This window comes from Muscardinus avellanarius (genome assembly GCF_963383645.1).
Source record: "Muscardinus avellanarius genome assembly, chromosome: 4".
Classification (NCBI taxonomy): Eukaryota; Metazoa; Chordata; class Mammalia; order Rodentia; family Gliridae; genus Muscardinus; species Muscardinus avellanarius.
Genome location: NC_137789.1, coordinates 41,495,534 through 41,511,313, shown reverse-complemented (window position 1 = coordinate 41,511,313; position 15,780 = coordinate 41,495,534). Strand labels below are relative to the sequence as shown.

At 39.6% G+C, this 15,780-nt stretch overlaps 1 protein-coding gene across 1 annotated transcript in view; it reads right to left on the bottom strand.

The window, feature by feature from the left end:
* The window catches only part of NIPAL2 (NIPA like domain containing 2), a gene marked incomplete at both ends in the record, with an annotated part of 100,248 nt that overhangs the window by 45,704 nt on the left and 38,764 nt on the right, over positions 1-15,780 (bottom strand). Inside the window, one exon of the mRNA XM_080694747.1 lies at positions 15,492-15,663. Coding sequence (XP_080550873.1) covers positions 15,492-15,663 — 172 coding nt within the window. The remainder of the gene's footprint in view (positions 1-15,491; positions 15,664-15,780) is intronic.

Sequence of the window (15,780 nt, the reverse complement as noted above, 5' to 3'; positions counted from 1 at the left end):
CATTCGGCCCCTCCCCAATTCCCACCCCATTTCCTCTCCCTCCCTCCTTTTTGGCCTCCTGTTTGGCTTACTGATGGACTGATAGATTTAGGAATGTGCACAATGTGCATCAGAGAATTCCTCCCCTCAACTGTCCCCTTCAGTTAGGTCTCCTTATTTGCTCATCTATAGTTTCTCCTTCTTTGGCAAGCATGATCTATTAGTTACTGCTTACTCCTTTACTCACTCAAGGCTGAAATAGTTTATATTATTATCAATATATTAACTCCTGTTTATTATATGCTGAATTTTCAAAAGCATATAAAACAGTATAGTTTATATTATTATCAATATATTAACTCCTGTTTATTATATGCTGAATTTTCAAAAGCATATAAAACAGTAAGTTCAGATATGTAAATTTCAAAGTATCAACCAAACCAAGAACAAAATTCCTCCTTCAGATGGGAAATAATGGGTTTTCTCATGTTGGAATGAATGTCTTTCAGATTCATGGTTCAATTTCAGTCCTTCATACAGACAGATTTAGAAGCGTAAGGCAGGAGGAGGCAAGAAAACTCTTCACAAACCAACGATGATCTGACAACAGTGAAGGAAGTCAGAAAGAAAGGCAAACAATGATGGCTGATTCTCCCAGTGCATTGAAGCCCAGAGCAACTTTAGCCTTTTCTGTAGGAAGTTCTAGGGTAAAAATTGTCCATAAATGATTTCCTTTGGGTAGAACGTCCAAGCCCTGTCATGAATGCCATGCAAATTTGTGATAGGCAGAAAATAGTCTCCCAAGTAAATCTACATCCTAATTCTCAAACTTGTAAACATGCCATGTTAATAAAGGGAAATTCAAGTCAGTTATGGGATTTAGGTCCTTTTTTAATTAGTTGGCCTAAATAAACATAAGAAGATTATCCTGGATCATCTGTGTGTTCACAATGCAATTGCAATGTCCTTAAAATCATAGGCTTTTGGTAAAACTCTTGGGTATTCCAATAATGTCAATAGGTAGGGACATGGACATTTCTACATTAATGTTCAGAAAAAATTAGAAATTTCAATAGCATATATATATATATATATGTGTGTGTGTGTGTGTGTGTGTGTGTGTGTGTGTGTGTGTGTGTGTGTATTATTTTATTTTAAATTTTGAAACAAGGTCTTACTGCATTGCTGGGGCTGGTCTCAAACCTGAGATTCTCCTGTCTCAGCCTCCCAAGTACTGGGATTACAAGCATGCACCACCATGTCCAGCCCTGTCACTGATTTCTTGTGTAGTTAGATAAAAAATATTTCCAAGTGGAAAGACATTATCAGTAAAATAATAGGTGAAATGTTGCTACACTAAAACATACCAAACGTATTCCACTATGGCCGTCCTTGAAATGACTAACTCACAGCAAAGGATTCCAGTAAAATGGAAAGAGGAGCTTTTAAAGTATAGGAGACACAGAGTTATCTATTCCCAGTCCTGAGCTTTACAACTGGGAAACTGAAGTCCAAAGAGGTGTGTATTCAGCCTCTGATCCACTCTTCTAACCAATACTTAGCAGAGTTGAAAGCAGCACCCATATTTGCTCATTCCCAGTCCAGAACACTTTCTTTTAAAATTTTTTATTGGTAGATAATAAGTATACAGAGTAGTGGTTCTACTGTGGCATATTCATGCACATAACATACTTTGATCAGTTTCATTCCCATTTGCTCCCCTCTCTCCCTCCTCCTCCCCCAATCCACTCCCTCCGTCCCGCTGGCCTCATTTCTGTTTTCATGAGATTCCTTTTTTCCTTTCTTCTCTCTGGCTTCCACACATGAAAGGAAACATGTGGCCCCGACTTTCTGAGTCCGACTTATTTTGCTTAACATGATGCAGAGCTCTTTCTAGTACACTAAGTGCTATTACTTCCCTTGAAGTCAGAAAAGACATCCTTTTCCTTTTTTTGTTGTTGTTGCTAAGCCACAGATTCACAAACAATTTTACTTTCAGAAGAAAGGGAGGGATGTAACATGGGAAATGAATTTGTCATTTAAAGCAATAAAGGCATGATTATAACAAAAAACTTGAAATAACGCTACGTGCATCAAAACGAATCAATTGCTATTAACTTTCAGGTTTTATGAAAAATAGGCTACTTTCCTTTTCTGAAAGAATTTAGAAGTCTAATGCATGTCCATACTCATTCAATGACATTTCTTTTTGTTTTAAGAGAGTACTAAATTTTTCAGCACACATTTTAGATAAGAAAATAAGATTTTCAGTTTTATTATCTAGTAAAGTAAAAACAGAACATTCTACTATGATACATTTACTTATAACTCATTTCTATGCAAAACATGGAAAAACAGGAGCTATGTTGAACAAAAAGACAGAATCTGAATAACAGTTAATAACACAACTTCTAAATATTCTAAGTAGAGTAGTAAATCTTTAAAATGAGGGAAAAAATAAACCATAGTACTTCCATACATCTTTGCAATCAGGTATCTGTCCAACGGAGCCCTCTCTAGTATTTGCTATAGCAATAAGCATTGCCCAACAGTCAGGCAATTGTTACATTTTCATTCCTATAGTAAAATTCAATATTCAAAAGTAGAAGGAGCATTTCAAGATTAATAGTTTAAAAAGCGTTAAAACAGAACACACCTGCAAATTAAACAGACTCATAGCAAGCCCAGTTATTACTGAGGACTGACCTTAGCATTCAGTTTTGTGTGCATTTTTTGACTTGAGGCATCTGGGGCAGAGTCTCCTGAATGTTTTTCCATGTGGTTTTCACAATAAGTGCTCCCAAATCTTGGTGCTAATTATTAAGTGCTTATATATATATATAATAGGTATACAGAAAACCAGAAGCAAATATATGCTCCTAGGCACTCAGTATTGTGGAAGGTTAACAGTATGTTCCTCCATGCAGAGAGGCTGTTTCCCCAGGCAAAACTCACTGCCCACAGTCAATGAACTGTTATTCTTGGCAAGTGAGACATGTTTACAAAATCTGACACCCATTCCCCCCCCAAGCTTATCAACAATCAATGCTACTGCAATTGCCCAAAGAACCATCTTATCTTGAGGCCTATGTAAAAAAAAACGTGTGAAAGGTTAATTTGAGCTGAGCTGTCTTCAACTCCTTCTTATTTCATTATCCTTAAGGAAATGCCCAGCTGGAAAGGATGAGGCTGATTCACGAGGATGCTGTGCTGTTAAGCTGAATAAGGACAAGAACTAGCCAAAAGACTTTCTTGCTTTCATTACTCATAGTAGCACTGTGGGTACAGAGGAGAACGTCCTACAGGAGATGCTGGAGCCGCGAAGCTGCAGAGACGGCCGCGTGCTACGCAGGGAGGGTTAATACCTGGGTTGTCTTGGCTCTGTCAAGAATAAGTTATCTTCTGGGTTTTATTTCTTTTTATGTGTGTATGGTACTGGGGATTGAATCTAGAGGCATTCTACCAGTGAGTTTCACTCTCCACCCTTTTTATTTATTTATGCTTTTACTTTGAAACAGGTTCTGGCTAGATTGCCAAGGAGGCTGACCTTGAACTTGTCTCAACCTCCCAAGTACTGGTATTATAGAAGTGCGACACCACACTGGGCTTGGGAGTTATTTCTTAAACATGTGAGATAAAGCACATATGCTTTGTGGTCACCCATTTTGCTTGAATGTGTTATAAACAGCCAGTTACTTAAGAACACATAATCAAGCTATGCCCTTTGTGTTTCTTCAAGTAGCTTGGAGTATTTGAGGGAAGAGCAAGAGGCTGGCCCTACATTTTACAAGATGACCAGCCTGTGTGTGCAGGCATGACTTAAAGCACCAAGATAGGATGTCCTACCTTTTCCTTACTAAGCGGTGGATCCCACCAGTAAGGGAAACCAACCCAAACCCAATGGATACATGAATGGTCAAGAGCACAAATAATCCACAAATGAGAACAGACAAATATAGGAAAAAGTCCAACATCACCGGTAATGACAAGAGGCAAGTACAGCGAGGTGCTATTTTCACACACGGTTTATGGCTGGGTGTTGACAAGAAAGCCATGGAATAGACTCCTCAACATTGTTAGGGTTACTGTGAGCTGATATAACCCTTTTGAGGAGGGATTTCACAACGTCTCTCAAGAACATCAAATGATTTAAATTGACCTAGTAATTCTGTATCTGTCCTAAGGAAGTATTCCAAAAAATGGAAAAGAGCCTTGAGCCTATCACTGTAAAATGACTTCTCATAGTGGAAAGTTGGAACACTCTAAATGCTCAGCAATAACGGATAGAATATTATGTAGTCAATAAAAATTATGATGGACTATTGTAGGATGTTAGTAAACATGTTTATGCTGTAATATTTAAAAAGGTAGAAGTCTAGGATGTGAACACTTAGAAATAACAAAGGTGAAGCCGGGCGTGGTGGTGCACGCTTGTAATCCCAGCAATTGGGAGGCTGAGACTGGAGGATCGTGGTTCGCAGACAGCCTCGGCTACTTAGTGAGGCTCTTTACGACCCAGTGAGACCCTGTTTCAAAATAAAGAATAAAAAAAGGGCAGGAGGTGTAGCTTAGAGGTCAAATGCCCCTGAGTTCCATCCCCAGACCTGCAAAAAAATCAAACAAACAACAACAACAAAAAGGGTGTCGAAGAATTCTACTGAGAGTTTGGCATGGAATAATGAACTCCTCTTGTCCCACAACATCCCGAGAAGGTAGGTGTTGTTCTACTCATATTAAAATGAGAAAGCTGAGGCTCAGAGAGGCCAACTCAATTACAGAGTGTGCACAGTAGCCCCAGAGCCAGGGTCTAGACCACAACAGTCACAGTGTATTTTTTGAAAAGATGATGTTCCATTAGATACAAGGAATACATTTTAGTGGTCTACTGCTCAGTGCAGTAACCACAGTAAATAATATGTATTATATATTTCAAAATTGCTAATAGATTTGAAACCTTCTTCCTGTAGGTATGTTAATTGTTTTAATTTGATCTTTCTCCCATGTACACAGACATCAAAACATCACATTGTACTATATGAACATATACAATTGTCGGTCAATTCATTTTTTTAAATAATTAATTTAAATTTTAAATTGAATTAATAAAGATCATATGCCAAAATGCAAACCGTGGTTCTGTAGGAGCTATGGGGGAATTAAATGACAGCAGGAAATACTATCTATAAGGGTAAAGGACATGAAATCTTCTAGTATTTTCCCTGCTACAAAACTGCTTCTGTGGGACAGTTTAGTCAAGTATTTACTTAGCCTTAACATCCTAATGCTTTATGCTCAGAAAGAAGCTCTGCAACAAGTGTAACGAACTGACTTTCCTTGGTAAGTCAGCTCTTGTCTTTTTGGCCAGGTGTCACTCTGGATAGCAATCACAATGAAGACTTGTTCTGGTCAAGGCTGACAAAGATGACTTAAGCATAGGTACTCTGACTCAGATCTGCAGACGAAATAGAGGCCAAGCAAGTTTTCAGTGGCTCCAGCCAAACTAAGTCTAGATGTGAGGAGCCAGTCCCGGGACTAGGTCTATGCTCTGGTGGGTTCCCTCAGCCTCCTGACTGACTTAGGAGTCAACCCAGCTTGCCCTTCACTCACCTCCCCGCGGGTGCCACTCAGCATGCGAGGCTTAGCCCAACAATCGCTATTAGTATGGAAGTTATTTAACTTAATGTGGTCAAGAGCTGATGCTCTAAGATTGGGACACAGGAGAGAGAGAGAGAGAGAGAGAGAGAGGGAGGGAGGGAGGGAGGGAGGGAGGGAGGGAGGGAATAGCTCTATTGATTTTCTTGTGCATGAGAGTTTAGATAAGTTGTACAAATTTGATTTGGTTTTTCTTCTGTAATTGCTATGAATGGGGATTAGTAAATGAGAATTTAAGTACTAAATTTCTATGTTAGTAGTAAAATTCAAAAGCAGATTTGAACATGTTAGTTTAGACCTTTGTGCCTGTAAAATAATGGATAGATGACTATTTCTTTTTTCAATTTGTAACATTAAGGTATATGTATGCTTAACTCTATTTACTCCAGAAGTAATGACTTTTTAACTTAAGTTTTAATAGTACAGAAGAGATTTCAAGAATTATTTAAATGCATATAGCATGGCTATCTTTAAATAATTCTGTTCACTTTCATTTATTTCTATTTTTGCCTTTTATTAGTGTGTGTGTGTGTGTGTGTGTGTGTGTATACATTTGTGTGTATTATTGGAGATCAAACTCAGGGTCTTGTGTGTTCTACGCAAGGTTTCTGCCACTAAGCTATCTCCACAGCCCCACTACTAATACTTTTTAAAGACAAATTTAGCCCAAAGCCAAAGAATCAATTCATTATACTTTTCTCAGATATAATTATGGACATGATTCTTATCTGATTTGGTAAGAAAGATAAACTCCTGTGTGAAAAGATTACAAACTCAAATGCTTACAGACCATCTCTAAAGAAAAAAAAAATCGCCGGGCGTGGTGGCGCACGCTTGTAATCCCCGCGCTTGGGAGGCGGAGACAGGAGGATCGCGCAGGTTCGAAGCCAGCGGCGCTGGCGTAAGAGACCCTGTTTCAAAAAAATATATAAAATAGGTCTGGGAGTGTAGCCCGGAGGAAGAAGGGCTTCCAGGAACCCCAGTACCACCAAAAAAAAAAAAAAAAATCAATGAGGGTTGGTGGGCTGTGGTGATGGGGGCTATAGTGAAGAGGGCTGTGGTGATGGGGGCTGTGGTGAGGGGAGTGGGCTATGGCGGTGCATTGTTGGAGCCAAACAAAACAGCAGGGGCCAGTTGTCATTTACAGCCACCAGTGCGTGAACCCTGATCTAATCTGCAAATGAGAATTTCATCAATTTTCATTTCTGGGACATTTAGTTTATTATTTAGCCTCTATGTTCTTAGTAGAAACCAGGATGTATATTATAAACCATGTTTATAATAGAGAAATTTGAAGACAAAATAGAAAAAAAACCCCACCTTTCTTTCATTAAAAAAATACCCAATGACATGAAAGAACATATTTACATAATAATGCTACAAACAGAACCTTACATGTAAATATCTGGCTTGTGGTTTCTGACCACTTATAATGGCAGCTTTATTGTACTGCTAGAAAGCAAACCACAGAAACACTTTTATGTCAGGGGGATCAGGCTTCAGGCATGGAGACGCACCGCGCGTGCTCACGGGCTCCGTCAGCTCTTCCCATCCTGAGCTATGTGCTGCAATTACCATTCCCTGGTAGTTGGAGAATTTTAGGGAAAGAAAGTATGTCAATTACAATGTACTCCATGGAGCTAGGACTTGAAGCTTTGAGGATGTGACAGTTTGCAAAATCAGTCCCACCAGTTTGAAAAGTCCCACCCTCCATGTTGGCAGAGGGAAAAGTGTCAAGAAATTCGTGTGGATGAAAAAAAAAAAGGCTATTGTTATTTTGCTGAAGATGACAAAGATACAGTTATTGTTCAGAGGGAATTTACATAGATCCAGATGAGAAAATTTACCTGGATTAAGAACAATAATCCTTTCTTTTTACATTTTTCTTGGCATGCATCGGTGATTAAATTTGAAAAGACTCCAAAGGAGTAAAAATACCGCCACTGACAAGATTAATGCTGTATTACAAATTTAATAGCATATTACTTCATCAACAGCAATTTTTCTAGAAATACTTTGTGGCATTCTCAAAAAATAAAGATGGGCGGAAAAGATGTTTCAAATAAAGTTTTAGGCTTCAGGAATGCTTTCTGTGGAGAGTGTATGGGAAGACATAACATTAAAACATCAAAGTTTTATTTCACAGTTTCTGCAGGCTGGTTTTGGGACAAACGTGCTGAAGAGATAATTTGGCAAGCCACTTAGAAAAGAGCTATTCTCTGCATATTTCAAGCATTAAAGTCGACATCCATGTGAACTGCCACTATCGCAGACATCCAGAGGGTTTCAGCACTGTGATGACTTGATCCAGGCTGGCACGAAGCTCGCTGCTCCAAAGGACAGAATTTGTGGCGTCAACTTTTGTGTAATGCTACAGGTCACTTGCTCACTGGTCTGTTTGTGTTTCCTTTCATTTGTTTCTAATAAAACTCCTGGAGACCAAAGTTTCTGCTTGACATGACTTCTTTGGAATTCCGAAAGGGCTCACCAGGGTTTTCTGGCTACGCTATGACCATCGCCTAATGGATTGCAGATACATTTCAGCTTCAGGCTTCAGAATGGCACCCCAGAAATACACGAAACAACATATATTCTATATCCTGAATCTCAGTTTGAACAACAGCTAGCATGTGAGGGAAAAGTAGAGATGGAGATGTTTCGGCTGTTGGCTTCACCCTCTCCTAACTTTCTCCGTGCAGTCGGCCCTCCAACCTTTATCTGAATTAGCTCAGTATTGGGATGACCCACTACTTCTCAGAGGAAATTATACTAGGGCCAAGGAGACCTTGCTGCTATTAATTTTATCTTTTTGTACACAACCCCAAGGGTTTAATTTAATATAATTCATCCTAAAGTCAATCTACTCATAACTCATTTCTATTCAGCTTGGTCGTGATTAAGTAAAAAAAACGAGCTTAAGTCTTACACCGCACCTGGCAGAGTGTACACTCCTTTAGTATTAGTTTCTTACCTTTAAGTATTTCATCTCAAGTACTGCCAGAATTTAACATGGAAAAACGTGGTATGTTCTCTGAACTCTTTCCTGGTTACTTAAGGTCAGTGGACTCAGAACTGAAAACTTTCGCTGATGCTTCCTGGCTCCCTCCTTCCTTCCCTCCCTCTCTGCTCCTACACTGCCATCCATCCTCACGTTAGTTTTATCCTGAGTGAAGTCTATCATGGATCTCCTTAATTTTATGTGGCTTCAATTCTTTGTATTGTTGATAACCATTATTTTTAATAGTCTCTAAATTTACGCATAACATAGATTACAGTCATGGGAATACACAGAAAACAGACAGCATTAAATGAGAGGCCACACTTTGTGAATGTGCACACAATCTAACTCAATGCCCCAGGGATAGGCTCAGGAACCTCTCAGTATTCATAAGAGCAAATAGTAATAAGTGCCTTGCAATGAACCAATGAACTGTTTACAAAACCATTGTTCTCAGAAATTCATTTTTTCGGTACTAGAGATTGAACCCAGGGGCATTCTACCTCCTAGCTATATCCCCAGTCCTTTAAAATTTTTTTTAATTTATTTGGAAACAGGGTCTCATAAGTTGGGGAGGCTGGCCTTGAATCTGCTATTCTTCTGTCTCAGCCTCCCAGGTACTGGGATTATAGATGTACACCACCATGCTAGGCTAGGAATTGAGATTCCTTTTTGCTCCAAGTGTTTTATTCTTCTAACACCCTAAAACAGAATATCCTATTCCTATTTTGTCAAAATTCCAATTCAAACCAATTCTATAGCTGGTAGAATGTGATTTCCCTGTGCTATGCCCTGTATGAGAGACACCACAAGTAACAAGACACAAAACCACCCATCTCCTGGGTCTCAGCTAAATGGGGAGAAGGAACACTTACCAGGTCACTGTGAATGACCAGCATCTCTGAAGGGGACCATAGCTCAAGGCCACTGTGTATGGGCTATGCAGGCTGTAAGGTGCCCAAAGACTCTACACACCTGCCTCTTAGACTTTATCAATTTATTATTTTTCTGGACAGTTTTCTGACAGATGGCACCAGAATGACCTGCTCTAATAAAATAAGTATTATAATAATTTGCAGACGGGCAGAAATAAAGTTATTATGAGAAAGAGCTGAATTTTTCTGGCTAAAATTAAAGGTATCACATAAACGAGAGGAGGGCCTGTGTCATGTGGGAAGAGTGCAGATAACTGGGCTGTTTAACTTAGTCTAAAAGCCAGAACAGGCCTCCAGAGGAAGAGGGGTTCCTTCCATGGGAAGGATTAGCAGTTTAAAATTTTGTAACAAATGCCACAGAACTTCTTTCTTTTGGTGGATTTCTAGTATAACAGATACTTTCCCAGAAAGTACATTCTTATATTGCAGTTGGATCTGTAGTTAATTTGCAAGTGAGCAAAAGTGCTAAGAACCCAGAGCTCTAACAAGAGAAGCTGCTCCCATCTAGACCTCCATTAAGGGCTCTGACAAACACCTATACCTGCTTCTTAAAATGTGTTTTGTCTTTGTTCGTTATGTGGAAATTATGATATTTTCTAACATGTTTCAAGAAGGAAAATGTGGAGGAGTTGGAGGGCATTGCTGCTAATGGCTGAACAAACGAGGCGAGAGGATTCTTCCTTTCTGTTCCCTGCGAATTAACAATGATGTAGATGAGAACAACCAATCGCATTTCCTGAGTTGGTTCATCCATTTCGGAGATTTTAGCCATTAGCCATCTTTGGGGCATGGGAGTAAACTCCATTATATAAAAAAGTATACTTTGCTTATATGTGATAATAATAATTATAAGCAGCAGTGACGATAGCTAGTGTCATCGTTACGTCAAATTCTCTTCTTTGGTGGCTGAGTTTACTTGAGTCTTTCAAACAACCTCTGAAGTAGGTCCAATTTTTACTTCCATTTAACAGCTTTGTGCTGTGAGGCAGAAATTGGTTTAAACAACTCACATGAGGTCCCGGAGCCTACCAAAGGCAGGACTGAGGCCTGAGCCCGGGCAGCATGGCCCCTGGGCCCTGCACTCTTGATCATTCCACTAGTACCTGGAATACTGAGATGATTGCCAGCCTAGGCTCCAGAGGAAATGGAAACCTTGGAGCTTTCTTAATGAATGGAAATGCAAACACAAGTCAGTATCTAGAATTAACTATACTGTCAACATAACTAGCATTTAATCCGAATAAACTTTGAGACCTATCATCCATTGAGAAAGATCTTCAACAACAACGGCAACATAGAGTGGCGTCGTGATACGAAGATACCACGGCCCCAACCGCTTTCAAACAGCTGGTGCTGTGCTGGGCCCTGGAACCCCCTTGAGCCAAAGTTGCTCTCATTGTACGTCTGCCGCGCTGATGGGTTCTCAAGGCTGAGTCTCTGGCAGGCTGTAATTGCTTGTGAGCACTATCTCAGGTTTTCTGCAGAGACTGCTCTTCCTTGAGATGCCCCGTTATAAAAGCATCTGTGCTCCATAGGTTTCGGAGGCCGGCTCACTGCCTGCCTCCGCCTCTGGAGGACTCACAGTGGCGCAGGCCTACCACAGGCTCTCAAGAAGCCCTGACACCAATGAAACCAGTGGTAACCCCAAACTGTAGAAACCTGTTTGGCTATGGAATTCTTTGTTTCTTAGAACACCTGAGAATTTGCACGTAAAACTATTGCTGAGAATGGCTGCCTGCACGTCAATGAGGAACAGAAAGAGGAAGAAGGAAAGATAGAAAGGATGATGACGGCTCGAAGCAGCAACCTGTGAAGGAAGTGAACTGAAGCCGCCGCAGGCTCACCACAGTGCTCCTCATTACCTGCCCTTACATTAGGAAGGAGCTCGACTACGCAGGACGGAGCCACAGGTCTGACCTATCAGCAGCAGGTCTGACCATCGTGTGCGTGCGTGGGTGCGTGAGCGTTTACTCCCGCAATACTTGTTACTTCTAGATTAGAAGAAAAGGAACCCAGTATTTTGGTATGAACCAGACCATTGAAGGCAAGGGTGGAAGTATTTAATTATTTTTAAATTTTTACTTAATGTGAAAAGCTTTAAAAGATAGGATAAAAATCAGAAAAGAGCCAGGCGTGGTGGTGCACGCTTGTAATCCCCGCGCTTGGGATGCGGAGACAGGAGGATCACGCAGGTTCGAACTCAGCTGCACTGGCTTAAGAGACCCTGTTTCCAAATTAAAAAAACATAAAATAGGTCTGGGAGTGTAGCCTGGAGGTAGAAGGGTTTCCAGGAACCCCAGTACCACCAAAAAAAAAAAAAAAAAAAAAAAAAAAAAAAAAAAATTAGAAAAGAATGTATAATTCCCCATGTAAAACTGCAACACATATGTGTATTTTTTTTTTAATTAAAAGGAAGGTTTGATTTCTTTCTTAAAACCCCCAAGGAAAAAATGGGGGTTGATTCTAGCACAGAAAAGAGTGGACACTATGCTTTCTGCCTATCTGTAGGCACAGCCATTTGGTTTGTTTGTTTGTTTGTACAGTACTGGGGATTGAACCCAGGGGCATTCCACCTCTGAGCTATACCCCAGTCCTATTTTTTATTCTTTATTTTGAAATAGGGTCTCACTGAGTTGCAAAGGACCTCACTAAGTAGTAGCTGAGGCTGTCCTCGAACTGTAATCCTCCTGTCTTAGCCTCCCAAATGCTGGGATTACAAGTGTGTGCCACCACGCCCAGCCAGCCATTTGTTTTGAGAATATTTTTTCTTGTGCTTTAGTTGACTGAAGTTTGGGGACTTTTTATAAAGGGTACTGGTATAGTAGGGAGCCATTCCAGGGTAAATCTTCATTACAGCAGTCCCTTCCATCTACAGCACTTCACAACAACCTCAGTTTCAGCTCTGGAGTGCTAGAGCAATGTTACTTGTATTACTGTGTGCAAAGATTCTAAAAGGAGAAATAGTTTGTGTTTGAAGTTATAAATTCACATTTTGTGGTATTGGAGACTGAACCCAGGGATATTCTACCTTTGAGCTATGTACCCGCCCTATTTTTTAGTCTTTTTTTTTTTTTTTTTGCAGTATAGGGGATGGAACCCCAGGGCATTATACCTCTGAGCGACATCCCCAGCCCTATTTTTTAGTCTTTATATATTTGAAATACGGTCTCAGTAAGTTGTGAAGGGCTTCGCTAAGTAGCTGAGGCTGTTCATGAATAGCGATCCTCCTGTCCCCACCTCCCGAATGCTAGGATTACAAGTGTGCACCACCATGCCCAGCCTATTTTTTATTCTGAAACAGGGTCTCACTAAGTTGTGAAGGGCCTTACTAAGTAGCTGAGGCTGGCCATGAAACCTCGATCCTCCTGTCTCAGCCTCCCAAGTACGGAGATTACAAGCATGTGCCACCACACCCAGCTAAATTCACTTCCTTGAATCATTTAAAATAGTCAGAAAGGGAGGTATCCAACCACAATCAGAGCTAAGAACACACAAGAAAAATGACCTGCAATATTAAGAAAGACCATGGGTTCTGAGTTCAGAGGCTGGTGAATCAGCCCTGGAGGAAACTGAGGAGAACAGGACATACTTTCTGAGTAGAAGGCTGGAAAACCAAGGATCTGGCTATTAATGAGCAAGTCCTGCCAGGATGGGCAGATTCATAGCATCACTGAGGTGTGTGAGGGCGATTACCACTAACCCTCAGCTTGGGCAACTTGCAAATTCTCATCTCAACTCTCTCCCCACCAAATAGGAAAAAGAAACTTTCCTAACACTAGGAGGCATGAAATAAATGGAGAGTTTCAATACTACGTGGTGCACTGAATCCTCCACTTGGCACCTATCTAAGGGAGAGCCTGGACTTTTTCCTTCGGCTGTTTCATGGAAACGGAGCACAAAACAGTAAGAAACAAAACTAAAGACCAGCACTAAATACAGTCAATCTGAAGAACAACACATTTTCAGAATACCTGGGAAGGAGGCCAATTTGACAATCTAACAAGATATTTTATATGTCACTTCTTAGATTTTGAGAAGAAAAAAAAAAAAACCCTAGAGTGAATGTCCATGAAATGTGCTCTGTGCAGTAAACAGAAGATATACTCACTTGCTCATTTTATTGGGATGTTAAAGACAGCAACTGACTACATAAATTCTTCCCTCTGAGGTTGTTCGATGGAGGAGCTACATACGAATATGTGTAACAGCATAAATACAACATGATTAGCCTGGACACTCTCTGTTGGGGGGGAGGGAAAAGGAGGGGAAGGGCATGAAGCACAGAGTAAAAGTACACCACTCTCAATATGTTCCACTTAGAAAAAAATAAAAATTAAATTAAAAAAATTCTTCCCTCTTTAGAGAAATTTCAGGATGGGGATATTTAATGTTTCTAGAAAGTGAAGTAAGTATTCTTTGTGAAATATTCTACTATCACACATCATGAAAGTATTTTAGAGCATTTTCAAAGATTAAGAAGTGAAAGCTATTTTCAAAATAAAATGAAATTTTCTTTGGATATGCATTACTTCAGTTTAGGCTATGCATTCTTTAAGAATATAATATTCTAGGGAAAATATTAAAATTGGAATATGTAAGACATGGTATGCTTGATCTAATTGTTAGCAATGACTATCAACTTGTTTCTAGTCCTAAATTCTCCGTTCTAAATTTACAGAATTTTAGAAACATACTGTTTCCATAGCAGCAGATAAAGAGAAAAACCAAAAAGATTTTATTGATTTTAACAGGGCTTAGGAAATTTGTTCTCCTTCTTAGCAGTGATTTTTGCTCTTTTTAAAATAAGTTTTTAGCAAAATCTCATTTGACTCTTTTTTAAATGTATTTAGTAAATCATATAAATCTTGAAAGTAGATCATTGTAACACACTGTAAAGTTGCACACTTATGGCAATGTAGAATAACCAATATTTAATGCTTGTGTCCAAGAGATGCTAAACTATGAATTCAGGATGAGATATCAAAGGTTTTACCTATAATGTCAGTTCAACGTGTGAATAAAATATAATAGCAGTACAAATGCTTTTTAGAGGCTCTATTGATATATAAAAACACAGCATCATCTGGGTGTGGTGATGCACACCTGTAATCCCAATACTTGGGAGGCTGTATTGGTAGGATCACAAGTTTGAGGCCAGCTTCAGCAACTTAGCAAGACCATATTAAAAATAAAAAGTAAAATAAAAAGGGGTGGGGGTATACCTTGGATATAGAATGCCTCTGGGTTCAATACTCAGTAACACACACACACACACACACACACACACACACACACACACACACACACACATTTTCTTTTTTGTGTGATATTGGGGATGGAACCCAGGGGCATTCTACCTCTGAGTTACACTCCTGGCCTTATTTTATTATTTTATTTTGAAACAGGGTCTCACTAAGTTGTGCAGAGTTGCTGAGACTAGCTGCAAACTTGCAATTCTCCTGTCTCAGCCTCTCAAGTACTGAGATTATAAGCATGCACTACCACACACAGCTTAACATTTTCAATTACTTTTTTTTTTTTTTCCACGGTACTGGGGATTGAGCCGAGGGGCATTCTACTTTCAAGCTACACTCCCAGCCCTAGTTTTTATTCTTTTATTTGAAATAGGTTTTCAATAAGTTGCAGAGGGCTGCACAAGTAGCTGAGGCTGAACATTTTCAATTACTTTTAACTTATTAAGATATAGACAGTGAGAATTAGGTCTAAAAATGTAAATGGTATAGTTACAAAATGCAAGTTTCTTCATGGTGAATATATCAGGAATAACTGAAATTTGAAGCATGACTCTATGTGAACATGCTAAGAAAACAGAGAACAAACTTTCTTCTTTTGTGATGTATGCTTTTTGCCAATTATCATGATCTCTTTAACATGTCTATTAGTCAAATCACAGAAAAATGGCCCACCTGTGACAGACATACAGCCTAGTGGTGCGATGAGGGTAACGGGGGCAAAGCCATAGGCTGCAAAGTTCCCTGTCTCTCCCACGGCCATCAAAAGGACTCCACTCCACCAAAGCACACTCTTGCAGTATGGCCTTGGATGCTCTTGCCGTGCCAACTGGAGATGAGAATATTTCTGAAAATAAATCAGAAGGTAAATAAGAAAACAATTCTACCAAACTAAAATGTGCTTTCAAAGTTTGGGTATCGTAAATTTACACCATGGTCTTTACATTTATTTGCAGATTATTAT